At 48.4% G+C, this 27270-nt stretch overlaps 8 protein-coding genes across 8 annotated transcripts; 6 read left to right on the forward strand and 2 right to left on the reverse strand.

Annotated features, from left to right (window-relative positions):
- Positions 1–6988: 6988 nt before the first annotated feature.
- On the reverse strand, positions 6989–8099 carry N7509_000383 (isocitrate lyase/PEP mutase family protein; the record flags this gene model as incomplete). The annotated part of the gene is made up of 3 exons (XM_056625030.1): positions 6989–7611; positions 7682–7829; positions 7890–8099. The coding sequence occupies 3 exons, from the start codon at positions 8097–8099 to the stop codon at positions 6989–6991; spliced, it is 981 nt and encodes a 326-aa protein (XP_056493612.1).
- A 1784-nt stretch (positions 8100–9883) lies between these two features.
- N7509_000384 (YoaK family protein) lies at positions 9884–10492 on the forward strand (the record flags this gene model as incomplete). Its single annotated transcript, XM_056625031.1, has 1 exon — positions 9884–10492. One exon carries the CDS (start codon positions 9884–9886, stop codon positions 10490–10492), a length of 609 nt encoding a protein of 202 aa, XP_056493613.1.
- A 309-nt stretch (positions 10493–10801) lies between these two features.
- N7509_000385 (uncharacterized protein) lies at positions 10802–11306 on the forward strand (the record flags this gene model as incomplete). Its single annotated transcript, XM_056625032.1, has 2 exons — positions 10802–10868; positions 10981–11306. 2 exons carry the CDS (start codon positions 10802–10804, stop codon positions 11304–11306), a joined length of 393 nt encoding a protein of 130 aa, XP_056493614.1.
- Positions 11307–12104: 798 nt separating this feature from the next.
- On the forward strand, positions 12105–13391 carry N7509_000386 (uncharacterized protein; the record flags this gene model as incomplete). The annotated part of the gene is made up of 1 exon (XM_056625033.1): positions 12105–13391. One exon carries the CDS (start codon positions 12105–12107, stop codon positions 13389–13391), a length of 1287 nt encoding a protein of 428 aa, XP_056493615.1.
- Positions 13392–14286: 895 nt separating this feature from the next.
- On the forward strand, positions 14287–14720 carry N7509_000387 (Con-6 family protein; the record flags this gene model as incomplete). The annotated part of the gene is made up of 3 exons (XM_056625034.1): positions 14287–14333; positions 14406–14561; positions 14630–14720. 3 exons carry the CDS (start codon positions 14287–14289, stop codon positions 14718–14720), a joined length of 294 nt encoding a protein of 97 aa, XP_056493616.1.
- A 129-nt stretch (positions 14721–14849) lies between these two features.
- On the reverse strand, positions 14850–16310 carry N7509_000388 (VTA1 family vacuolar protein sorting-associated protein; the record flags this gene model as incomplete). Its single annotated transcript, XM_056625035.1, has 4 exons — positions 14850–15726; positions 15784–15911; positions 16043–16143; positions 16208–16310. The coding sequence occupies 4 exons, from the start codon at positions 16308–16310 to the stop codon at positions 14850–14852; spliced, it is 1209 nt and encodes a 402-aa protein (XP_056493617.1).
- A 1709-nt stretch (positions 16311–18019) lies between these two features.
- N7509_000389 (bZIP transcription factor) lies at positions 18020–18892 on the forward strand (the record flags this gene model as incomplete). The annotated part of the gene is made up of 1 exon (XM_056625036.1): positions 18020–18892. One exon carries the CDS (start codon positions 18020–18022, stop codon positions 18890–18892), a length of 873 nt encoding a protein of 290 aa, XP_056493618.1.
- Positions 18893–21575: 2683 nt separating this feature from the next.
- N7509_000390 (uncharacterized protein) lies at positions 21576–23657 on the forward strand (the record flags this gene model as incomplete). The annotated part of the gene is made up of 1 exon (XM_056625037.1): positions 21576–23657. The coding sequence occupies one exon, from the start codon at positions 21576–21578 to the stop codon at positions 23655–23657; it is 2082 nt and encodes a 693-aa protein (XP_056493619.1).
- Between the last annotated feature and the right edge of the window lie 3613 nt (positions 23658–27270).

A 27270-nucleotide genomic window follows, 5' to 3' on the forward strand; every position in this document is an offset into this window, starting at 1 on the left:
ATCATATTCGAACAATAATAAAATTTGGAACTTCGTCTATCGCTCAGGAATGAAACTGAGCCAAACAGGTACTTTGTGGTCTTGAAGAAACAATAGCGACATCAAAAAGCAATGCAGATAGCACAGTTCTGCTCCGTAGCGATAGCAGAAAACAAACAGAAAAAAGAGCTGTCAAAATCGGCAGATCCGTCACTGCGTATAGGCACTCACTTACATGCAACTCAGACCTCGATCTCGCGTGGAACCCTAACAAAAGAAAAAGGGGGAAAAAGACGACGACGACGTAAACATCATTCAACGTTTTGATCGGCGAAACACTGCCCATGATCAGTGAATAGATTGGAATGAGGTGGCCGCTGTTGTGCCACCTCTGGTAGCGATAAAGTGCAAACCCATGTTGATGAATGTTGAAACACATCGTCGGCGCTTTTCTGCGGACCGCCGGGAGTGTTGAAACGGTGCCAACAGTGAGGAAGGGTTTTTCATATACTCAATCATCAAGAAAAAGCCGCGATGCCTCCGAATATTGCATCAGATCAATGGGTAAATGTTGAACCAGCTGAAATCTGAGGGTCAGCGGTGTTGAGACCCTCACAATTCGCAAGGATTGGTCCATCGACTCGAGAGTAAGGGTTGGATGCAATGCTATAAGTACCCGAACTCTCGCCAGCAGAACAGTCGTTCTCAAGCATTCGCTTGTCATCCTTGAACAAAGAATATCGAATACTTCTCGACTTCGCCAGCTACTCTCCTCCAGTACGGACTGGCCCGACCCCGAACTGTGATGCACTTGTGATCGAACTGACCTATTGTATCGCTCCTAGTCTTTCTATGCTCGACAATGAAATCTATTAACGGCAGGTAAGTTTGGTTGCCCAATCATTTGAGACCATGCTAACGTGGAAGATGTTTATTATCAGTTCCGTCTCGGTTGTTCCTCTGGAAATTCAATCGACGGACCTAGAATGATCTCGATAATAAATCCAGGTTGCGAAGACAGTGAGTTATGAAGGGCCTCCATAAGCAACCTACTGATGGTTTATCATAGACCGAAATCGTCCCCTACCAAGCCGGCTCGACCAAACTCGAATGCCGCGCGCAGTAGTAGCTGGCAAAGTAAGTTTCGATCACTATAGCATTTTCGAGAGTAGTTAGCCTGTGCTGACGATTCTCTGTATAGGAAGCCGATTGTTTTACCATGAGCCAGCCCATGTCTTGTAAGTTGCCCCATTCGTTGCCACTGCCTATTCCCAACGCCCGGGACTGCGTTTTGAATCTCAGTGTGGAATCTTTCTGTTTGGGGCTCTCTGTTCTTCAGAAATATCGCTGATGTCTCTTTCTCACCATAGGGCGAATGTGATTATTGTAGTCGACACGAACCGAGCCGTATTCCCCCATCATCCTTGCAACTAAGTCAGGTGCACCAGCCTGATGGGCCAAGCCACTGACTTCCAGTATGATTGCGCCTTTGTTGTTTCTGAAGACATGGTTGGCGCGGCCACTTCGCCTGGCGTATTTAGCGGGCCCAATTCAGCAAGGCTTGATGGCCTCCGGTTAGCCGTACGGTAAAATTCCAAAGTGTTTTCATCTCTCCAGCATTACCCTGTCCGGTACAAGTTAACTGTCAATGTATTAGGGACTTGCTGTATTCCGACGGCTATGAACCTCTTGCCCCACCTCCGATTCGAAACCTCGACGATGGCATAGTCCGGTCCCATGCTAGACCGAGCTATCGCAGCATCCGACAAGAACGAAGGGAAACCTAGCAGCGACGAGCACCGAGAAAGACTACGGTTTCTCCGAAAGTTGAATCAGCCAGTGATGCATTGAGTTATCGGCCACAATCTGATGGTCAGCTCTGTCAAGCCCCCAGTTGCAGCCGGGCAAGCGACATGGCAGGCCGCGGTATGAGAACTTCCCCGGATCTCTCGCCGCGAGAGCACTCGCTTTGAGGTTAGTTCCTAGCCTGCCCTGGACAAAACATCAAAATATTTTGTTCACTAGCCACTAGTGGTTCTTTGTCCTGGCATGATTGAACACCCGCCTGGCCACTGCCTGTGGCCACATAAGCAGCAAAAGCATACAGCTATACATTGGAGAATATGAGCCTGTGCCCACATCTATTTCCTCTGGGTACGGACTGATACTGGACCCCTAGGTCGTGATCGAGCTAACGCCTGCTGTCTCGTCTCTACCTTGCCCGTGCTCGAAGTGAAGCTACACTCAGAGCAAGTATGTGTAGCCCTCGGTCACGGGAAATCTTGCTGACGTGAGATATATTGAACTTCAGCCTGTTCTGGCCGTTCCCACAAATCCAATTAAGATACTGTATGATGGCTGGCATGGGAATCTCATTGATGCCGCTAGAACGGTGAGTTGCAAACGAACATATCGAGCCATCTGCTGATCATTAGCGATAGTTTGAGTAACATTGGTAATGAACTGCCTTGGCAGTTTCCCAATGCAGACGACCATTGAAAGCTGCCACTATAACCAACTTCATGAAACAAAGCTGACAAAGTACGTTCTCATCCCTCAGACGTTTTGGAAGCAAACTAACCATGTTATCAAATCGCTGATATGAAGATGACCGTTTCCCTCCGAACTAGGCTATGCATAATGCAGCCGAAAGCCGACCGAACAGTCACTTTTCATCTATGTCACCACCGAGGGGCACGGACTCGCCGGCAGAAATAGACTTGCGATGCTCATGGTCAGTCAGTTGCCGCGAAGGTCTAATTATCCCGTTGATAATTCCAAAGATGCAAGGTTGTTTTTGATACATACCAGGTGGAGTTTGTTGACTTCGAACGGAGCTGCCAATGCGTCCCACGCGACTAAGGGAACGACGCGTTACGCCGCGTAAATTCACCGCCTTATCCTCCCCGCGGCACGCGCTCGGCGGAGTAGACATGCTCCCTTTCTTCTTCTCCCTAGTTTCTCACCTTATCTCTCTCGTTCACCTCTGGACCACGTATGCTGGAAAGTATATTTCCTATCCTACCGCATTCTCAAGAATAAGTCACCTCAATTCGTTTCCTTCCACTCTTAGAGGTTGGTTGGTTTGGACCCCACGTCTTTACTCATCTGAACTTGTGCTGAGGCTTTCTGTCAGCATAGCTCTATTTGGCACCATGACGGAAAGCAATTTCAGCTTTTCTAGTACCACGCGGCAGACCTCGATAACTTCCGCCTTTGTCGTGGACACTGAGCAAGCCGCGTCTATTAAGACAACTGCAATCTCTATCCCCTCGACCGCCGTCCGTACTGGGGCCGCCACTGCGGCTGTCAATCGCACGTCCACAGATAGGTTTCGTGAACTGCCCTGCCAATGGATTGGATGCAGTGAAACGTTTTTCACTGCCGAGGCCTTATATGTAAGCTCGTCGACGAATCAGTTGCCCCCGAAATTTCTAACTGTTATTGCAACACAGGAGCACATCTGCGAGGGGCATATTGACCGCAAGGCCACTAACAACCTCAGCTTGGCATGCCAATGGGGTAGCTGCAATGTTACTGCTGCCAAGCGGTACCATATTACCTCCCATGTTCGGGTTCATGTGCCGTTCAAGCCTCACGAATGCCATGTCTGCGGCGACTCTTACAAGCGGCCCCATGATTTGAAGAAACATGTCAAGACTCATGCGAACGACCCGGAGATTCGATTTTCTGAGATGAGCATGAAGCAAAAAGATTATCGTATTCTCTGGGAATCAGAAGATCTAGTCTCGTGATTCTTCCGCCCTACTTCTGGAACCTTTCGCCGTAACGCGCAATCGACCTAGTCAATTTATTTCAGACCAACAGCCTACATGGCTGTCTTGCTAGAGGGACAGTAACACACCGGTCCCTTAACACCCAGGGAGGACCTCCGCAATTGATCTGACGGCGACGAACCGACCGGATCGACTCATCAAGTGCCACCTCTACCATGAAAATTACAGGTCCGACCATGGAAGCTCCAAACCCAACGTACCTTTACCAAACAGGAAAAAAGGCCTACACCCGCGCAGACTGGACCAATATTGGCGATGAGGTAGTTAAGCAGGTCGACCCATGAAAGAAATCAAAACTCGACCAACCCTCGGCGACATGGTCCAGAAACCCATAGATGCGACAACGGAGGCCGCGAACCAGTATACACCTGACACACGCCCAACTCCTTACTCTAAGCGGTGGTTTATGCCAAACTTTAAAGTTCAACAAGACATTGTCAACAGGCTGCGTCTAGATTGTAGGAACATTGTGCAACGTTAGGGAAAGACGAGCCTGGACTTGGACCATTGAAAAGGCTAAAACATCACACTGGAGGACGTTCTTGGACGAAACCGGGGAAGAAATCCCTGGGAGGCTACTACCTACATGAAATCCCGAGACAGCTTGGGGTCTTGAAGGTGGGCAGCCACGGAATTATCGAGAGCGAAGACAAGGCGCAGGCCTTCCTCCGCTTCTTCTTCCCCAAAATGGACACGCCAGTCACCAACGCGTCCATGGCGGCCCCGTTGGAACTCCCGTGGCAGCTTATCACCGAGCTTGAAATTCAACGATCCCTCAAAGCTGCTTAAGGAACCACCGCCCGGGAGGAGACAATCTACCGATGCTTTAATGGAAACAGCTTTGGACACACCTCAGGAGCGTCATCACCAAAATATGCAATACCTCAGTGAACCTAGGGTACCACCCGAAACACTGGCGGAGAACGAAGATTGTGGTGCTAAGGAAGCCTGGGAAGCCAGATTATTTGATTTCAGGTGCCTATCGTCCGATCTCACTCCTCAACACTCTAGGCAAGCTCCTGGAAGCAGTCGTCGCCCGACGACTTTCATATCTCTCAGAAAAGCACGGGCTGCTGCCGGACACCCAGTTCGGCGGTAGCCCCGGAAGGACCACTGAGCAAACGCTGCTGGTACTCTCGAATTCCATCGACCAAGCATGGTATAACACAAAGTAGTCACCCTCGTTTCATTCGATCTAAAGGGAGCATTTAACGGAACCAACGAGATGAGTCTAGACGCCTGTTTACGAACCAGACGGATTCCCTCTGTGGAACGAAAATGGATTGCAACCTTTTGGACGGACCGCCATGCTCAAGATAGGGTTCGACGATTTTCGTACCGAGACAGCACCGCTAGCCAACGCGGGACTCTCGCAGGGCTCGCCGCTATCACCCATCCTATTCGCATTCTTCAACGCTGACCTAGTTGATCAACCCGTCACCATCCACGGAGGCGCTTCGGCATTTATAGACGACTACTTCCGCTGGCGAGTGGGTAGGTCGGCCGAAGAGAACCTGGCCAACATACAATCCGAAGATATCCTCCGTATTGAGACGTGGGCACGGCAAACTGGACCCTGCTTCGTCGTCAAGAAAACTGAGCTCATTCACCTCGCCAGGAAGAGAGGAGACCGGCTGCAAGGCCAGATAGTCGTGAATGGTACAGTTGTTTAACCCTCACCCACAACGAATCTGCTGGGCGTGGTCTTTGACCCGGAGCTACGATGGAAGGAACACGTACAGCAGGCCATCAAGCGCGCAACCAAAACCACCATCGTTCTATGTGGGTTGCGGCACCTGCGGCCTGAACAGATGCGACAGCTTTACCAGGCATGCGTCACGCCGGTCGTCGACTACGCGTCAACCGCATGGTACGACCCGTTGAGAGATAAGACCCATCTGTGACACCTGAACACAGTACAGAGAAACTCGCTGATCCGCGTCTTATCGGCTTTCCTTCCTGAAACGTTCCCAGAGCACTTGGGTGGGGATTCTTTCGAAGGTAAGCAAGGGCAAGATTTCCAAATTCAAGAACAAGCTAAATTACTCAGATATTGAAACTCAATTTGATCTTGTTGCAGAGATCGAGAATCTTCATCGGGAGAATCAAAGCCTAATGCAAAGACTAGAAATTGCCGAGAAGACAGCAAACGCGGCGCGGATGGCGCGATTGATCGGAGAGGAGAGCCTTCGACGGCAAAATGAGCTACTCCAAGAGTCACGCAGAAATGCAGAGACTGTACTAAGAGAAATCTCAGACATTGGCCAAGCTTACTGAGCTTCAAAATGGACTGAAAGCGTTGACGATGGTGAGGTCGTTGAAGTTATGCGCAAGGTTTTTCGGGGATTGGAGGACTGGACCAAACGGCATTTCAACCAAGTATTCCATGCAGCACAGTCTACAAAAAATGCTAGTCTTGATGCAGCTCTGCTTAGCTACAACAATTCTGCTCTTACTATTCAGGTTATTCAGGCAGCCATCTCCGAGCAAATCCACCATGGAATATTTTCCCGCTATATGGTTGGCCTCCCAGGCAGATTCTATGACGAAATTTTCTATGAAGTTGACACCAAAGTATCAAGAGCTTGTAAGTTAGCGTACCTGACCTAACCGGGGGCTTTGTGCTAACAATATCAGTCCCACCGCATGTTTGGCAACACTGGCGTGCTTCCACTAGCCTTGCAGGGGCATCTCTCGCGGGGGAAGCACTTGGCGAAATTTGTGATCAGATTACACAAAACATAGACGAACTCTTCGGGTTGTATACTCTCACAAATACCAAGGAAAGGAAGCATCAATTGAAAGACCTGCTACTGGAATGCGCGAGGTTCAAGCTGAGACCTGAGCGGTCAAGCATCTGTATACTTTTTCCGTTGGAGCTGCCCGGGGACACCTTTCCTCGAAGAACGAATGCGGGGTTTGACCGGGGTATCCTCTACTGAAGCGACTGTCTCGCAAAGTATATGGCCGATGCTCTGCAATGAATCTCTAATAATTGGATCACTGTGGAGAAGGAAGTCGTCCAACTAATCGAGCCGGATCCTGTGACTGTCACTGAAACTGGATTCTCCGCGGATTTCTCCAGTCGTTCACTTTAAGTAGGGGCTAGTTGTGATTTCAAGGTTCAAAATAGCTTTATCGAGGATTTGGCTCTATTTAGCTACGAAACAAGAGGAAGCACAGAAATTCAATCAACAATTTCTCATCACTCCCTAGACACCGTCCACAAAGCCATCGCCTCCTGCCTCTGTATCCACCTTCATAGACTCCATAAGTCCGCATATCTCAAACAACTTACGAGGTCCAAGCCCATCGGGCGTTCCGACCACCCCGTCAGTCTTCAGGCGCTCCAAAGCCGACCGAATGCCCATGTAAGCCGGGGCAAGAGAAGCGAATGAGAAGATCATGATTCGGAATCCCATCTCTTCCGCCTCCTTGGTGGTAATCACTGGAGTGGCACCGTTTTCTACCATGTTGAGGAGAAGAGGCCAGGGGGCAAGATCCTGCACTGTCTGGCGCGCCTGCTCCTTCGATGTAAACCCTTCCAAAAGACCTACATCTGCCCCAATGTCTCGCGCTGCTTTCAAGCGGGCGATGCATTCCTCATAGCCATGTTGTTGGAGGGCATCAGTCCTTGCGATGAGGACAATATCCGAGTGCAAGCGATCTTTGGTCAACTTGGCCGCCCGGATTCGCGTCAGGTACTCTTCACGGCCCACTACCTTCTTTCCGGCAAGGTGGCCACATCGTTTATTCTGGATCTGGTCCTCGATATGGAATCCAGCCACGCCAGCCTGAATGTACTGCTGCACGGACTTGGCCACCATCAGAGGCCCTGCAATTGAGCATGTCAGCTCCACATCCATGTTTAGTTGTATTATTTGAGCAAGCCCTTCTAGACGTACCTCCATAACCGGTATCCAAGTCTGCAATAAGAGGAGGACCAAATGGGTCAAGGTTGGCAATCATCTCCGCATTGGTTCTCATATCATGAAGCTGAGCTAGACCCAGATCCGCCATTCCAAGTCGTGAAGCAGTTGTACCGGCACCAGTCTATTGACATCAGTTATGGCCCAAGGCCCAAGTGAGGAGCAACCAGAACGCATGACATACCATATACATGCTTTTGAAGCCTAGCTCCATGGCAATTCGAGCAGACAGACCATCGTACACTCCTGGGCAGATAATGAGGTCCTTGGAGTCCTTCAGCATTCGACGCAGCTTAGACGCAGCGGGAATGACATAAAGAGAGACACTAGGCTCATGGCGCATTCCATTGACTTCATAGAAGCCATCCTTCTCAACAGTGATAGTGATTGTCATTGTGCCGACGGTAGCACAACGACGGGAAAAGACAGAAAGAGTTTGTGTGATTGTAAGGCGAATTATGATTTGGTTTGAATTCAAATTTCGGATCTCACTACTTATAGTTCAATAGTCTCCTATCCGGAGTAGCATGGCCCGATTTTCGAGTGAATTCAATTGCGCAGAATAACCCCGAGCGGATCTCCGACACTGGTCACGAAAAAAAGGGCTTAGGTCTCTTGAGGATGCAACATCCCATCATGTGCTAAGCCAGAAATTGATCATTTGCTCATTCTTGGGTCGTACTGGCTTAGAAAGGAGGCATAGATGACATGGTAACCCAGTTAGTTCCTGCCAGGAAATGAAGGCGTGAAGACCGCCGAGGAGATATTAGGATGACTATCATTCCCGATAAGGTCAAGCCATTTACGGCACGGATGGAAGAAGGTGGTGAAATCGTCAGGCTCCGGTCCTGATAACGGAACTGCGATCCAATCGGACAAAGGCAAAATGAGTAGCATGGGATAGGCGAGGCAGAAGAGAGGCAATTGACACGGAGTACACAGGCAAGATAATCTGTCTGAAGACGCCAGTGACGGCAAATGCATATGCAGCTGCGCATGAGTCGCATTCTCACTTGCATCTGCAAATTCCTATCAGGGGTGAAGGGGGCAGTGCTCGGGAGTGATATAATTCTTGGCCCGCGATTCAATTATTCAAACCCCAGTTCGCCAAGCGTTTTTCGCAGTTAATCTTTCGGGAGATCAGCAGCCACATTAGCCATGGGAGCGTAACAGCGTGGTATCCTCCATTTTCGGAGGGGGAAAGGGGAGTATATCCGTCAGTTCAAAGTTGCTCTTATAACTTAATTTCAAGGAACATAAAGCTATGGCTCATCATTCGGCCATGACGACCCATAGAGGGGACAGAACGATCACAAACAAAGCTGGAAGTTTAATTCTATCCCCCACACACGAGAAGCCGTTGTGACACAACTTCCGTGGTGTGGTGGGTGGTGTGGTGGATCTCAGGGGCAAGACCAGATACGGCGCCAAGCCGCTGAGTGTCACCACAAATTCCCCCGAGTCCTTCTTGGCGCTTCAGGACCACCTTATTCAGCCGGTGTGCAAGGCAAAATATCCGGTCCAGGCGGGGGTCAGACACTCCGCCCAATGCTCAGATTGCGGCCGAAGAATGATCTACCCGAAGGCTAAATGGTGACAGAGGCTGTTCGGTCTTTCCGGGCGGAGATTCATGTCCATGCCCAGGCTTGCTCGTCTTGGAAGCCAGCATCCGTGGGGGGTTGTTTCGCTTTGCCCCTCAGGCCAAGAAGGACACACATCCCCGATATGAAGAAAGAGGAGTTCCCGAAAAAGGATGAGATCGACGGACCGACAGGGAGGGGAGGACCCTCGCCTAGGCTTCTCACATATTCCGGCGAGTTCCTAGCCCCATAGGAACAAGAGCAAATTGTCTCCCGTCATACATTCTGATTTCTGTCACTTGCAATGGAACAACCTGAGAAACCTTTTCGTGGATTATCCAGGTTCTTGGGAGGTGAGGTCGATCCTCGCCATGCCGACCTGTTATTGTTTACCTGCTGCTTGACTTCGGGTTTGGTGGATAGTACAATATACAAGGGTACGAGCGTCGTCTTGTTGGCTTGGTTTGGAAGTTGAGGCTGGTCGAACTGACTTGAGCAGCCTATAACACTTTTGTGTCTATGCAAACTGGTATGAACGCGATGTTGGTCACAATCAGCAATCAATGAGCTTGAGATGGTGTAGAGATGCTGATATTCCATGATGTCTCGCATTGCAGGGAATACCATTTTCGTGGGACTGGGAGCTTCAAATCAAAACCCGCGTCCGTTCGGATGGGCACACTCGTTGACCTCGATCGTGTGTTTTGTGATCGGCTGCTTCCTCTTTGCACGGCTCAATCGCATCATTGGGGCACGGCGTCGGGGGTCTCTGATGCTGTCTTTCCTCATCCAAGCTTGCATCATCATCATAACAGCTGCCCTCGTTCAGGGAAGAGTTGTGTCGAGTGCTCTCGATGACGATTTATCACAATCCATCACTCGATGGGACCAAGAAGTGCCGATCGTGCTTCTTAGTCTTCAGTCGGCAGGACAGATCGTGGCCAGTCGTGCGTTGGGCTTCAACGAGATTCCGACCGTGGTAATCACCAGTCTGCTCTGCGATCTGATGTCGGACCCGAAACTGTTTCTCTTGCGAAACGACAAGCGGGACCGTCGTATCATAGCGTTCGTTCTAACGCTGGCGGGTGCCATTGTTGGGGGCTGGGTCACCAAGGCCACAGGGAACATCGCTCCAATCCTTTGGCTGGCTGCTGGAATCAAATTCCTTGTGGCGGGATCCTGGGGAATGTGGAAAACCAAGGCATGATTCTTGGAGTAGTTGGGGAAGTTGAAGTTGGAATAGTTTCAGAGTGAAAGTGGAAGGAAACCAGGGAGTGTTGGTGGCCATGATTCTCGGGCCACAATGTACAGCCTAAACATTCAGGCAGCAATTATCCTGGTAAAGGTCAGTCGAGTTGTGAATTCTGTAGAGATGTGAAAATCACTTGCATATAGATTACACAGAGTCCTTGTATCCTTGCCTGACCCTCCATCTTCGTAATTCATAAAGCTTCTCGAGTGTGACTTCCCCTACTCCTCACCATATGGCGGCCGTTTATGAAGTATAGCGTCTAGTATGGAACTGTTGCACACGACTACGCAATACTACCAAACACGCCTCGTCGCTGAGCTACCAGATCTAGGTACTATTAACTATTACCTATTACCTTTCTTAAATTTTCGTTATCAAATCTCGGAAAGCTCTCTCGCATTCCAGTCAATCCATCTTCCTCATTATCGGACCCTCTCCACCAGCTCGGAACGCAGTGCGGAATTTCCTCGTGGATGTCTATCTCATTACTGCGTCCGCAATCACCCGCTCAGTCCGCGGCAGCGCCGCAACCCTGCTCACAGATCACACCTTCTCCGCGATGGGTGCTGAGGGCGGAGAAAGCTTGATTGGCAGAGTGGCTGCGTTGATGGTCGTGATACAATTCCCGACTTCGCCAAGTTCCCCGGAAAAAACCGACGAGGCTGGTCCCGGCGGGGGTTCAATTCAATCTTCCGAGTCACTTTCCTTTAGCTCCAGCACGGGTAAGGAAATGGTGGAAGAGCCTGAAGGCGATAAAGGGACCTCTTAGCCCTGCCAAGAGTATCGACTTCATAGTACATCGGCTAATATAAGCGACCACTTTCGTATATCTACGTAAATACTGTGATTTGATCTATGAGTTAGATACTAGCTGAGCCAGCGGCGAGCACATCATGCTTGTGCGCCCGATAGAAGATAAAGAAATTGTTTACGGCTGGAACATTTTCGCCGAGGGGCTATGGAGCCCAACTATTTTTCAATGTTTGGCTACGTAGACAGAGTGAGAGCGGATAAGAATCGCCCTTCATCGCGCGCCCGCCACATTGATCTTTTCAGCTACATGCTAAATTTCCTCTGAAACCTTTTGCATTCGCGTTCCCTTTCTGGTTTAGTGCTTAACCTCGTCGGGATTTGCTCACTAGGTCGAGCTGAGCACTCCAAACTTCTCTTCATGTCGGAATATATGGAGCTTTGTTTTGTCATATGTTGTATTTAGTAACGTGATTGTAATATTCGGTAGATAGATTGTCCATACAAAATCGTATGGTAACAGGGACGTTCTCAATTAAGACTCCTTGCTATCTCATTCGTGTATGCTACTTAGGTCCACAGCTGCTCCGACAGCGGATCTGCTGACTAAGACCCAACCCAACCCGTATGTTGGTTTTTCGTGCGTGGGTTTCGGCGACGCCTAAACTCAGCCAATCAGTTTAGGCACGTGATGAAAGCCCCCTACCCCGCCCTTTATCCGGCGAGGAAACAATTCTCCTTCAATACGTTTCTCTCCCTAAATAGCATCAACAAGAAGGGCCTGCAAAAGATTTAGATGATGGCTGATCCAATAAGTATGACTGCTTCAGCGCTTGCTGTCATAACAGCCGCAGTTCAATCAACAAAATCATTATACGGTGCTGTCTCACGCTACAGAGGTCGTGACAAAACCCTCGGAAGGCTGCAAGATGAGCTTCAAGACCTCACAAAAATCCTGGAGTCCTTGGCGCGTGTCATTGACGAGGAAATTACAATGTTGGAGCTCCTGCAGAGTCCAATCGACCGATGCAGCAGAGTTTGTCGAGAGTTCGAAGAGTCGATGGAGTCTTTTTGGCGAAAGTCGAAAACAAGCATTCGAGACTGGACTAAAATGGAATTCATGAGAGGAGACATCAACGAATTCATCGAAATGATATCTGGCTACAAGTCTACAATTTCTGTGGGCTTAGGTACCGTTAACATGTTTGTCACCTTGCCTAATTCTCGAGGTTTCGCTAACGTGTCCCCAAGACATGCCGCCAAAATATCCCAGGACGTCCTCAAGCAATACAATGAGATGATTCAGGATACAGTCTATAATCTCGAGCTGCATCTGCAACGAATCGACGAGAAAGTGGAACGATTTAACATCAACAGCGCAGGTTCTTCTGATTTAACAGTGGATTTAAACGACGAACGCGAGGTTACCAAGCAGTGTCTTCGTGTTTGCGAAGACGCGAGACATTGCATCGAATCCATAGGAATCCGAGAATTTTCTCTTTTGCAAGACCGATCACAAAATAACGCAGAAGATGATGGAGACAAACGCTTCCAAGCGCAACTACTCACACGTCAAGCTTTGGATGAGAATCGTGATAGCTTCTCATTGATCATAAGTCAGCTCCGGAATCGTCTGGAGAGCTTGATCTTGAAAAACGACCCTAGCGATGAGAAAGAGAGGGCTCGTCTACAAGAAGATATCAATAGTTCTAAGCAGTGCTTAGAGGTATGCAGAGTTGCAAGTGAAGTGTCAAATCAGAAAACATACAGAATTGGAGAGGTGATTGCGGAGGGCGACAGCGATCAAGTAGTAGTGACTACTTTGGCTGATCTGTTCGACATCAAAAGAGCTGTTTCTCAGGGTAATTCAGCACAATTAGTCGGATCAATGACGGATGAGGCACTTCGTCATCTGACTGAAAGACGTTACAGCAGTCGGTTTGGCTCACATACCCAAAAGTCCGCCCCTGCTGGATCTTCTACCTCTGATTTGCCTTCGATTAACAAGACAAAAAACCAGCCGACCGGTCTTTGTCCCCGAAACAAGCCATGGCGAGCAATCTGCGGAGTTGAAAGGAAAATATGGCAGACCGAGCTCGAATGAAAGGAGAAAGCGGTTGATGCTGGATGACTTTGAATGAACGTTGCGTGTCCCAGTTGGAAATTGGTTTTCTTTTCTTTTCTTTTTTTTTTCGTCCCTCGGCGCTCGGGAGAGCAGCTTATGAGACTTAGGTTATAAAGTCCAGGAATCGCCCAATCCCCCCCGAGGATATTTCAACAAGCAGGGCCAATCTAGGTCCAATTTTCCCCTAATAGGAGAGTCCTCTTGGGTCTTGATCGTCATGACAAGGCAGTGCTCAGTAGAATAGTTCGCACGCCTCAGAGCCGGTGGATATACAAGCAGCCAATTATGATTGTTAATTACCCACCTTATCAAAAGGGGCATAACAGCTCGTGGATGGCCCACTATTTTGTCGGAGCAGGTGTGGGCCCTAATTAGCATGCACGAATGAGATAGCAAGGAGTCTCAATTTGAAGTGCCCCCCTTACCATACAGTTTTGTATGGTGTCGACAAAAGAGGGTCGCAGTTTTACTAGTGCGCCCGGGGAATATTCAGCACCCCCACATGCCTGTTTTCAACCATGATTGCATGGCTCTAAACGATCTTACTAAGCCCACATCGCATAACTAGTTATAACTATTCTGTACTTCCCGTAGTATTCAAAATCAACACTCTCAAGTACTCAATTGGCCATGCCCGTACTAGTCCGTACTGTAACGACAACTTCCGACAGACTGTATTAATTCCCTTCTTTCCGTGATGAATTACGTCATATGCCTAAAGGCGGAAGATGACGGATGCGTGACGACACAACACGCTAGTTTTGTAATACAGATCAGAAGGTATAAAGACATTGCACATTTTATTCACGCATTGTTCACTATTATCAATCGACGAATATATTTAGGAGTTAATTGATGAGCTAGGAACCCCGACATGTCCAATACCGAAGAGAACCCAGATGCTATGAGAGGTTATAAGTCGTTCGTGGACTACCACCTGGCAACTAAACGCTGAGGGTCTATGGCCAACGCTAATTACAATTTGCAATACAGAGGACTAAGCAACCCAAATGTCTCAGATGAGGTAAAGGGACCCGATCAAGTACAACTTGATCAAGATCTTGACTGTGACCAGTCATGCAAAAGGCTATACAATGCTAGAGGTGATCAAAGCAAAAACTTGAGCAAATTCCCTGCTGGACCTGAAGCGTCAGTGCTGAAATCAATGAAAGTGGCTACAGTGATGTGATATGGCTAACAACCCTAATTTACTTAAGAGCTCAGAAGAGTCCTGGTGTAACCAAAATGGACAAGAAGAAGGCATACGAGGAATTGATTCGGATGGGTGGCGAAAGTCCCGAGGAATAATGATCCCATTTCACGCGAGTAGTTCAATGCCAGCTAATATAGGGATCTTTAAGGTATTACTGCGATCACAATGTATAACGGGAGTAGTTTTATCGGTTGCCTTAGCTTTTATGTCTTAAAAGAGCAATATTAACGCGCTGCACCCAGGTGTCTCAGAGAGTTCTTGAATTCCTTTATGGCCGTGTCGATGTCATCGAATGTCAACGCAGAGAGCGCCCAGTGAGCATGTTTCTGTGCCAGAGAGATAGACTGTTCGTCGACCGACTGTGATGGTTGACTTGGTGGTCCAGTGGGCACATGAGCCAGAGATGCACGTAGGACTGGAGGTGGTCCGGACGGCACAGCTGCAGGATGCGGAATATGAGAGCTAGTGCCCGATAGCTCATGGAACGAATCTGAGGCCGGTACGGCGATTGAAGAACCAGTGGTTGGTGATGGAAAGGAGTGCAAGGTATTTGAGGTCCCGGGAATACCTGGTAGGCCCGGCACTGGAGAAGAGTACCCAATTGTCCCCGGGGATGAGGAGAGTTCTAAGTCTCCTGGTTGTGGATTGCTGATTTCCTTTGTTCGCGCAGGAGAACCAGGGATATCATCGAGTACAGACGGAATATCATGATTCGATGTTGCAGGCGGCCACTGAAGTGATGAAGCTCGGGAAGTGTGAAGCGATTCATCAAGAGACAATTCCTGGGTCAGCTCCCGCCCTTTTAGACAGTCGAGTTCTTCTGGAATTTTCTCGATTGGCGGCTGTCTGGATGGAGAGGGCTGTTCCGCTACCGATCCATCGAATGTTCGAACTTCCAGATTGGCGATTGATTTTTGTGCTTCCTCTTCTGGAACAGGATTCGTCGCATTGGGATCTTCGCCATTCCTGATCGCCTTCACAATTCGGACTGCATGATACTTTCCGAACTTGATCCTTCCGGCAATTTCCGGGTCCAGAGCCCCCCAGATTTGACGTAGTTCGAGAAATAGAGCCGCTGCCTGGAATGTATCTGCGGTTTGCCTAGTAAAATCAGAGAAGAGGCATCTTGGTAGCCACAAGCAACATTTGGGAGCTCACTTTGTGACCTTGTTAGCGTTCATAGCATCTTCAGCGCGAGCGAAAACTTCCAACCCAAAGCGCTCGACGAGTGCACTCGCCACGACGCTATCCACCACCGATTCATCGCCAGAATGCTCGCTTTTGAACTATATCACAGCGTCGTTGTCAGTCACAATCGTTGTCAGTCACAATCGTTGTCAGTCACAATCGTTGTCAGTCATGTAAAGAGCAGGTAGTAAAGAGCAGGAAAGAGGTCGAGTTTGGGGACTCGGCGAACCTGCTCAAGCTTATCCACCAGGTTGGTGGTGTAGGTTTTAATTTCATCGTTGGATTTATGAAGACCCCGTCCGATGATCTGATTCACTATGTGAAAGTGGCCTGCGATATTGGCGTTTCAGTAAGCTCCAACATCCACTGCAGCATCCAGGGAGTTGAGACTCACACCAATAGGCAATCACAGGCTTGGTCTTCTCGATCTGGGCTGCTCTCATGGCAAAGAGGCCAATGTCAGTGGATCTCAGCCCCTCTGGAATAATTTTTGCCATGTCCGAGGTATGGGATAGGAAGAATTAATGACACCCAGGAGAGGCGCCTGATCATGGCGATGACATCACAGCCTGCGGAGGCGAAAGCTCCAATTCTCAGGAGCTCGAGTTTACATGTCAGCGCATGCAGTGGTAAATTACCACTAGCAAGCGGATTAATTACCCAGGAACCCACATTCCTTTGTGTTCCACCGAGTATACGCACATACAGAGGTATTTCAACCTGCCCCCTATCGAATGCTTATGTCAGGATGAGGAATTGATCTACTGGCTAGTACCGAACATGCCCAATAGAATCAGATGATTGATTGAAGGTATTGAGATCGGTTGAGCGATCTCAGGGGTCTCTTCTTCTAATTGAACTATGGCTTGTTATGAAACCATACTAGGACGAATTGGGTGAACGACGAATAAGCCTATCCTGAAGGGTCTTAGTGGAATTTGACCACCCCCTCAGTTCATCAGCTTGTTTTCTATTCAATCAATCAATCTTTTTATCCTGAGGTGTTTCCGCTTTGTCTTATTCGTCCTGAATGCATACTGGTCCTGACACTTTTAGCAAGTGCTGATTTATGGCTAATGAGTTCCGGCGAAAGGCGGTGGGTGTGGCCGTTTCCTGCGTCCTGCTAACTAGACGTGTTCATTGCCAACGCCAAAAAAAAAATCAAAGACTCTCGTCGGCAGGCATAGATGAAATAAATAAAGAGAATTCCTTTTTAGTAAATGAGTTAAGGTTAGCTAAAAATGAGAAAAAAAAAAGATAGAAATTTGACCGAATCGGTTCTTAGGGTCCCACTTCCCATCTGAGCTGACAGTGTGACCGGAGACCACTTTGTAATCCTCAAAGCTGCCAATTTCCTCAAAATATACCAACAAAAATTAGACAAACCACGTTCGGGGTGCAGCTTACGAATATGGGGTGAAGATGGTGCCAGGCCGCAGCGACGGCAAGGGAGTTGGAGAGCGTGGTGACCGAGAGCCTGAGGTTGACGGGTACATATGTCCCGGGCTAGGGCGGTCGAGGCCGTTCTAGACTTCGCCGGGGCGTCACAACGAGTTCGAAGCCGCGCGCCTCGAGGGTAGCCTAACAACACGAACGGCAATTCGGTCACGACAGGATTTGACGAAGCTCTAAGTCCGTTTTTTGGAAGTAGTAGTTATAACCTACATGTGTGTGCATGGAAATATATAATTGCTGTAGCCTGTGTGTTGCTCCGCGATTGATTGTAAACCTCACCCATTAGGCTAAGTACATATGTACTGTATTCGTATTTTGATCTAGTAGGAAAGCAAACTCTGAGGGGTCGAGGTAGGTGACTAGGCTCCCGAGCCTCCTCACTCGATGGCCCAAATATCCGGTCGATTTCTGTCCCCAAAGAGTGAGTCACCGGACAGTGCGGGGAAATTCGAGGACGGGTTTTTATTGGATTGAAATCTTGCCCCTCTGTAAATAATGGATTCTATTTTGTAAGATGACTTGACAGAGTCGTAGATCTATTCGCTCGTCCAACCACCCTCGTCCACTATCTACAGAAAACTGGTATACATAAGACGAAATTCCGCCGGGCTTACTTTGCTCGTTCCTCCGTGAACTACTTACATAGCCAGGCAGATCAAAAGATTCTTCAGCCCATTTAAACCTAGCACATACATTAACAATCCGAGGTCTCCGTAAGTTTTTGGATTTTGAGTCGGCAACAACGACGACAATGGGGAATCTCAAAAACATTACGTGGCTCAACGGTATCGACAGTCTAGGCCCCGACGACGTAAACATTATCCCATTCGACGCCATCACCACCGAGGTAAAAGATGACTCCTTCTGCGGCTTACCCCTCATTTCACCACCGCCAGTTTTGTCACTGGGAGAATTCAATCAGATCTTCCCAAAGTCAGTCAACCTCACCTTGGACGCATCATCAATACAACCATATTCTCCCCTCCAACTCAACCAGAACATATCACAGAATGAGATATTTAGCCTATCGTGCATTGCACCATCGGCCTTGAGACAGGCCGAAAATCTGAAGACTACGCAAGAATGCGTCTCCTCGGATATGAAAGCACAACCCAACGGCCCGAATGCGAACAGAGAAAACTCCATCGCTTCTATCGAACCTACTAAGCCGAAGCCTGAACTGGTAAATGGCAGCCTTGCCTCCAATACCAAATCAACCATGCAACCATCAAAACCATTAATGCCCCTAGCCCATCATGAACTGCTGCTCAAACGTAACCGACAAGCAGCGAAACGATGCCGTCAAAAAAGAAAACTACAGAACCAGCAGGACGAATCGACTCTGAAAAAGCAAGCCGCTAGGAACAAGGAACTGTTGGCTGGTACCAAAAGGCTACAATACGAGTTGTTGGATCTGCGACTTGAAATCCTCAAGCATTCACAGTGTGAGGGGTACATCAAGCGGTACGTGGAGCAGATGACGGGAAGTGTCCTTAGTGAGGATACTGCAAGTGATGTTCAGCAGGCAACTACTGTGGTTTCAGCAAATAACAAAGAAAAAAGACTTGTATCGTTGCCGGCAGCAATGTCTCACTATCCTGACAAATCAGAAAAGGCAGATTGATGGCTATCCATGCTAGGTTGTAGCCTATAGATTTGAAGCTTTGTTGTGAGATGGTTCTTGACTTGGGGAAATTAATAGTCTTTGAGTTTTGTTCTTGCGTTAACGTTATCTTTCCCGGATTCTTTTCTTCTTCCTTTCTGTCCAACCGAAGGAGTGGTAAAATACCACTAAGACCCATTCGGGATAGGATATTCATCGTCCACCCAATTCCAGAGGTATTCGCGTGGTATTCGGGCTAGACTCGGAGTACGGTGCCGTAACACACCAAAACTGGACGATACAGACTCTCACGGGTGCTCAACCACTCTGATCCTTAATCAATCAATCATCTGATTCTATTGGACATGTTCAGTACTACCTAGCCAGTACATCAATTCCTCATCCTGGCACTCTCTCTTATGTCTTATCCTTCCCCGAACTATCCTTCCGTATCTGCATGTTGTTTCTACAGCGCCCCACTCAGTAGCGCTAAACCTAATATGGTCAAGGAAAGTCCCACCAGCTTTTCTTGATGAATTTCTGGTAGATCATCAAAATTACCGCAAATGCAGTTTCCAGCACTTGGCAAATATGTCCTGTAGCCATAGGTAGCCTAGCTTGAGTTTTAGCTTTACCTCGATCGCACCAGTCTTGTGGAACCACCCCCACCCAAAACCCCAAGACTACTTCTTTTCTTTTTTGCGGTTTCCTTCCAAAACCTATGAGATTGCTGCACTGTGAATACTATATTCTAGGATTCCATAGTACAGAGCTATAAAGGCAAGCCGACCCATTCATTTGGCGTTTAACTTATCATCTAATAGCCTCTCAAAGGATCATGGAAAACAATGAACTCAACATCAAGATGAAGGGAGTACTTGATATGACCGTCTTCTCCCAGTTGTTGGAGACGGATGAGGAAGAAGATCGAAAGAGTAGCTCAACAGCGCTCTATGGCTTCATTGAAAGAGGCAAGGAGAAGGTGGACTATATGGAGATGGCCCTGTAAGCGCTGATGCCCGATGCAACCCTGCCTTAATCAGAGTGCATAACTTGAGGCAATTAAGAGAGGTGAACTGGCATTCTGACGATATATGCTCATGGGTAGTTCGAAAAGAGACTTTGTTTCTTTGATCTTCAACAGTGAATCCCTGCAACAATGTGCAGTGGCGTTGGGCTTCCGCGAATTTCACGATAGCTGTGAAAATATTGGAAGAGTCAGTGCGATGATGAGTATACATGGCGAGGTCGCAGAAGCAATTGAGATGTTCCGTCTTACCCTCATTAAGGAAGAAATCGGCAATCTGAATGACAGTCTTCTATCTGCTCGAACAGCAATGAATTCCTTCTATAAGGATAGTATCTAAAACGCAAGACCGAGTTTGGGTCCGAAGTGAGCTTGTTTCGGTTATCTGTCACTTTCCCGTTGAGACCCGAAATATGCCACTATTGTCAGATGTATGTATTTAAAAATCATGTTTATCGAATAAGATATGAGGCAGAATTAAGTTTTGTTATTCTGGATTAGCATATCCACAGTGCAACAGTTTTGTAAGTTTCGGGAGGAAAAAAAAAAAAAAAAAAAGGAAATCTGGGATGGGGAGGGGGGGGGACGTTAGGATCCTCAAAACTGGTGCAATCGAGGCCAAGCTAAAACTAGGTAGGCTATGGCCAGGGCGTCTTGGCAAATATGGGTCCATAAGGCCGGTAACGGCAATTACGGTAATTTTCATGACCTACGACGGATACATCAAGAAAGAATAGTGGGGTTTTCATGACCCAGATCTAGTTTAGCGCGATCTGGGTGGGTCGCTGGGAAAGAAAGCACGAGTGTCTGAGGGGTAATCCGTTTTGTTGATATGAAGCTGGTACAGATCAGGAAGCAAGCCGAACCATCGGAATTAATCCGGAGATATCTATACGAAGAACCAAGTTGATTGGAAATCAACTTGTTCTTCTTGTTGTATATATATAGCCTAATGTTTCCCTCTGAACTACAACACGTTTTCGACTTCTGCTTCGGCTGTCTGTAAGCGAACTATTGGCTGCCTGTAAGCGAATAAAAGTGATTGGCCCAACTATCTTTCGTCGGTTTTCGTAGTAAATTTAAGATATGGTACACACAGGTTCTGTTACATCTGAAAGGGAGGATGCTAGCTCGGCGATGTGACAAGTTCACCAAAAGCCAAACCGTCGAACTGTTGACTAGATTCGCCCTCTTGTGGTCCCTTGCTTCATCTCGGTTTCGGCAATCAAGTCGGAAAAATGTAGCTCCGTAAAACTAGTCTGGAACATGATGGAACCCGAAAGTTGAGCTTTTGATTTCTGAGTCTGGCATTGGGCAAATGTGATTCGTTGGGGGTCTGGTGACTTGTTCTTAAGTCGGTTAGATAGTTAACTCCGCCCAAGCACCAGCGGTGCGCCACCTTGGAAAATATCCAAAGGAGGCCTTTCGTCTATGGCCCCTGGTTGCGCCACTGAGCAAACGACCTTCGCTGTGCCCTAGCTGATAATTTTCAGCAACCGAGCTAACCCGTAATATGAGCGTGTCTGGCGTTTCGTCGTTTTTGTTCGCCAGTCTCTTTATACCCCAAGCTAATATTCCTTCTTTCTGACCGTTTGATACCGACTGGCTGAACGAATCAGTCATTCGCTCATTCGAATTCTGTTCCCTCAGAGTGGTTAGGACCGATTTGATCCGACGATGGATTTGGACCAAGAGGAAGACTGTCGGACCGGAAATGTCACCTTGACTGCCAAACCTACGGCCCAGACGCTGGCTCCTGAGCACGAGGCTCCCCAGAATCTTGCAATTGCGGCCGGCGTGCCGACTAGCACATGCATCGGTCATACAATTCTACGGATCTACCGTTGCACACCGACACCAACGATTGTATTAGACGGCTCCCTACAAGTAGTGGAAGTCTCTGAGAGCTACGAGGCTTTGTCCGATACGCCTCGGGACCAGACAATCAACATTAGCGTGTACGCGTTGACACTGCGCGTGATCCTGGCCCCAGACATCGCATCGTTAAGTGGTGCGCTGGGAATGGCTATCGCCACGCGGGCCGTTCAAGTGATCAACAATGTTCGCGTCGGGAGGAACGATGTAGACATCGCATTCCACATAACACCGATTTTTGACGACGATGACTTGATATACGTACTCATGGAGGTGCAAAAAGCGAAACGTGAAATGGCTGGATTGAAGGTCATGGGGGAACAGGTCTATCCGAACGAGCTGTACAGAGTTATTGTCGACGCCGTGAAGGACTATGCCATTTTCATGTTGGATACATGGGGTCACATCACGACTTGGAACTCGGGGGCCGCGACTTTGAAGGGGTACACAGCCGAAGAGATCATCGGCCAGCATTTCTCCATCTTTTATGGGCGCGAGGACTGTGAGAAGAACAAGCCCGCCCGGGAGTTGGAGATTTGTTTACAGGAGGGCAAGGTGGAGGACGAAGGATGGCGTTACAGGAAAGATGGCACACGATTCTGGGCCAATGTGATGATCACGGCGACCCATCAATATGGCCGCCACGTGGGATTTGTGAAGGTCACCCGTGAGATGACTGAACATAAAGCAGCTGAAGCGCGCCTCATCGATGCTTTCGAAGAATCATCCAACCTGAAGTCTCTTTTCTTGGCCAGCATGTCGCATGAGCTGCGCACCCCGATGAACGGGATGTCTCTGGCTCTGGCCATGCTTATGGATACATCGCTGAATGACAACCAGCGCGAATATGCATCCATGCTCGAGGACTCAGGCAAGTTCCTCATGCAGGTGATAAACAACTTTCTGGACTACTCCCAACTGTCGTCGGATCCTTTACGTCTGCACACAGATATCTTCAGTATTCCCGACGAGGTCAGCATGGTGACCCGCAAATGCAAGTCGGGGACAAAGCACGGAGTAGTCTTAGGGTGTACCGTTGCCCCCCAGTTTCCCCAAAACGTAAAAGGCGATCGGCTGCGGTTCCGGCAGGTTCTGCAGAATCTGGTCAGCAATGCGGTGAAATTCACAGAACGCGGATATGTCCGCGTCGATGTCACGTACACCGTCGATGAGGATGATCCTGAGACATATATCATCACGGCTCGGGTTGTGGATTCCGGGGTCGGCGTTCCACATGATACCATCGATTCACTCTTCGAACCCTTTACCCGATTTACAGACTCAGCCACCAAGAGTTTTCCGGCTACTAGCCTGGAACTCTCGATCTGCAAAACTTTAGCCGAGTTGATGAATGGAACGGTTGGCTTCCATGCGAATCCCGACGGGCCGGGCAGCGTATTTTGGATGGCCGTAAAGGTGGGTCGCGTCGATACATCGAATTTTGAAGCAAATCAGTCGGGCTCGTGGAAAGACGAAACGCCGCTTGATACTTCTGCCCTCCAGAAGGATGCCCCGCAGACGCATATCCTGCTAGTCGAGGACAACAAGATCAACCACACTATCATGCTGAAGCTTCTGAATAGTCTCGGGTTTGAAAGGTTGGATGCCGTCTGGGACGGTGCGGAAGCCGTGCGAATGGTGAAATCAAAGCCACTCGCCTACAACCTGATCTTGATGGACATCAATATGCCGGTCATGGATGGCTTGACGGCGACAGGGCATATTCGCAAAATGAAGGCAGTTGTACCTATCATTGCGCTGACAGGGAACGCTTTGAAGGGCGATGCCGAGACCTACCTGGCCAGGGGCATGAGTGACTGTGTCGCTAAACCTCTGCATCGGCAGCAGCTGGTAAATGTACTTTGGAAGTGGTGCGGAACTTAATTTAGCGACTACCTTCCGCCGTAATCGTCTACTCCCGTACAGTCCTTATGTGGATCTCGACAGGATCAGGCGGGGGTTGAAACAGATCGCCCTCGCCGAAAGTCAGCGTCCCTCACGTACTGGCCAGTGCGTCCTGTAGGGTAACCTTCCCGGCCGCTACATGGCTGGTTCGCGGAGGGCCAGTTTCACCCCTGTCCACGCATTTCTGTGCAATCCGCTCTGGATGATGGAATGGTGCATTGTTCATAACCAGAACATAGTTAGATTCGGGCCATCTTCCCAAGTGGTGACCAGCCTGTCCGCCTAAACCCCGCCCATTTATCACATCCAGGTTCATCAACGTAAATTAACTTAGATCATTGCTTAGGGACGAAATCAGAATCTTAATAAGATGTGAACTTGGGCGCAGGTAAGGGGGAGCCCATAGCCCATAACAATAGTGTGCTTGGTTAAGTACCTGGAACGTAAACCGAGCTACCCCTCATATAATACCCCACGTTCAAGTTGATTACTCCCCCGGGACTTGAAAATGCATCGCACGGGAACTCTCAATTTTCGAACTCTCAATTTTCTTTTCCGCAATTTTGCACGCTGCATATACACACACACAATTCATCAACGCCCGGCGGCTAAGCCGAAAGGGCAACTATCACTAATCTACCAATACATGTCCTATTATATGCAGTGCCTCCTTAGAGCCCATACATTGTTCCTTTCAGTATATGCCATCTCAGCTATCGATATCGTGGCGGGTCCTCGCGGGTTAGTACTTTTGTTAGTAGACTGGCTTGAAGGCGCTTCTTCAAGTTTTCAACATACTATTATCGGCAGTTGAAGCGTGCCTACCGTCTCGGGCACGAGGTGGTTGATGAGAGTTAGTTTGGGGGAAAGGGTTCGTTTGTGTTGGTCGACATGGTCAAGTGGCGTCCAGTCGGCCCGTGAGACAGAAACGATGGGTTCTTGTTTAATTGACACACCAAATGTGGAGTCCAAGTGACAAGGGTCCTAAAGAATAGACATCATCAACTAATCTGTTCGTGGCGGTCTTTCTCGGCACTATTTGGCCTCATAATTAATATTAGAATTCAAAGAGTTCATTTGGCAAGGTGAGTAGCTCGGCACTAGCCTCTGTAACGTACTACTTGCCTGAACAGACTCGATGCATTTCCAATTCTGCATCTCCAGTTCAGCTCCCAGGTCTATCTAAAATTCCCGTGGAGGTTATTGACGAAAACCCGCGGATCGAGGCATGACAAGGTAGGCAGAGTAGACTGCGGTGACATCATGAAGTGCTGAATGTAGGGGAGGGGCTCCAAGCGGGGCCACATGGACAGTCGGAAGCGGGCAGTCTGCGCTGCAGAGCATACTTGGGGGATAATGTCGAGAATCTGCTCGCGCACCCGAGACAGATTCCCCATCGCTGTCTCGATTCGTGGCAGGAAAAAGAGGTGCTCACCGATCAACTCATCGCTGAGCGAGTCAAATCTTGAAGGACGGAATTCCACCCAGTAGACTTCCTCTGATAGCAAGAAGGCAGAAAAGTACACAAAAATATCCTCCGCCTTGGTAGACGGAGACAGAGGATCCGGACCTGTCCACGGAAAGTTTTGCTGGCTTTCGTGATTCGAATAAAATAGACAGGCGACCAAATATAGCCCGTAAAGGTCAGAGCTGGAGACACCTGATAAGTTTAGTGAATTTTGCTTCAATCCGCGACGGTCGGTAGCAAGGCAGGGGGGTACAGCGGGTACGTTAGAGGACTCCTGCCAGGCTGCGTGGATGTCGATATCGGAGACAAAGTCTGTATGGCGGTAAGTATGCGTTTAAGGGAGATGTGAAATAGACTTTACCAACCAATTTGGGCCAAATGATTCATTTCCTCGGACGTCGGTAGTTCAAGGAGTTGGGGAGAACAGAACTGGATCATTGGTATTAGATCGACGAACTTGTGGGCTGGAAAGAAGTACAAAAAACATCAGAGCTCACCGATCAGTGGGTAGTGGGGCCGGGCGTTAGTAGTGATAACACTAAGCCCCACCCAATGCGGTTACGGCAAACTTAAAATGGGGCAACCCGGTCAGCAAAGCTACAAGGAGTGTGTCATTTGTGGAAGGCACTTCCGTCAGTCTCCATCTAGTGACTCTGAAGTCGGCTCTGTCCATTTCAACAACCGGATACGCCAAATCTCAAACTATATCAGCACTTGCTAGAAGCATATGGACTAGTATGCATTCAGGACGAATGAGATCGAGCGGAACCAATTCAGGATGAAATGATTGATTGATTGAATCGAAATAAGCATGCGATTGAGGGCAGGTTGAAATACCCCCCGTATGTGCGTATACTCGGTGGTTATTACACCGAGGTTGCTAATTTACGATACAAAACACAAAGAAATGTGGATTCCTGGGTAATCAATCGCTTGCTAGTGGTAAAATACCACTCGATGCGCTGACAGATCAAATAGGGAATCAAATGATAATTCTTTTGCTGCTCCCAGGCAATATTCCATATGTAAATTGGGAGTGAACGTGCTCGAATATGCAGGTACCTGGGGGGAGTTTCGTCACACAGGGCATTTCATGTCACCGGGATGGGGGTTAAATGCGATGGACATCATTTATTAGCACGACCAAATGATAACAAGGAATTTATGACCCACAGGCTCCTAGGAGCTCAGCGCCAAATTTGGACTAATCATTTCTACTGATCTGCCGATATAATTTTATTCATTGTATCCAATTATAGTAATAATACTGACGACCCACAGGCTCCTAGGAGCCACGGCCAGATATCAACCAATAATTGCATTCAATACTTGTGCGTATGTGGGCTCTTCATGGCACTAATTGGCTTCTATTTACATGTAGTTTACTTCCCGGGAGGCTGATGTGGGTATTGCCTTACGCAAAGACGAGGCTGATGGCAGACAATTATTCCACGGAAACGTAAAAGTTTTCTCTGATATACGAGGCAGACACCAACAGTGGATGAAGAGGAAGAAACTTGCGGTTGGGTTAGCAGGTAGCCAGAGGCGCAACGATCCCGACGAGGTGTTCTTTGAGTTGAATAAGGCGCTCATCATCGGTGAGTGAACTGAAACGGCATGACCTGTTGCCGCCCCACCCGTCGCAATGACGTACCGACACATGGTGGTGAATGTTGATATTCGGCATCGGTGCTTTTCTGCGGCATACTTACGGCTCTCAACGAGACCAACAGAGAGAAAAAACAATTCATATGCTGGATCATCAGGGGAAAATACCATGCCTTCGAGTGCTGCACTAAATCAATGATGAAATGTTGAACCAGCTGCAATTAATGAATCATCTGTGTTCGTGCCCTCACAATTGACAATGATCATCGCATCGACGCAAGCAGAATGCTCGGCTGTAATGCTATAAATACACGAGCCCTCACCAACAGAACATTCGGTCTCAAGCATTCCTTTGTCACTCTGGGGCAAAGAATATCGATTGCTTTTTTGTCTTCGCTAGCAACACTTCGGTATGGACTGATCTCGAAGTCATGCACTTATAATTTAACTGACCTTTTGCATCACACTAGCCTATCATTCTTGGATACTGAAGTCTTCAAATAGCAAGTGAGTGTA

The sequence above is a fragment of the Penicillium cosmopolitanum genome (assembly GCF_028827165.1).
Source record: "Penicillium cosmopolitanum strain IBT 29677 chromosome Unknown utg000003l:1.0-3747932.0:1.0-3751027.0, whole genome shotgun sequence".
Lineage (NCBI taxonomy): Eukaryota > Fungi > Ascomycota > Eurotiomycetes > Eurotiales > Aspergillaceae > Penicillium > Penicillium cosmopolitanum.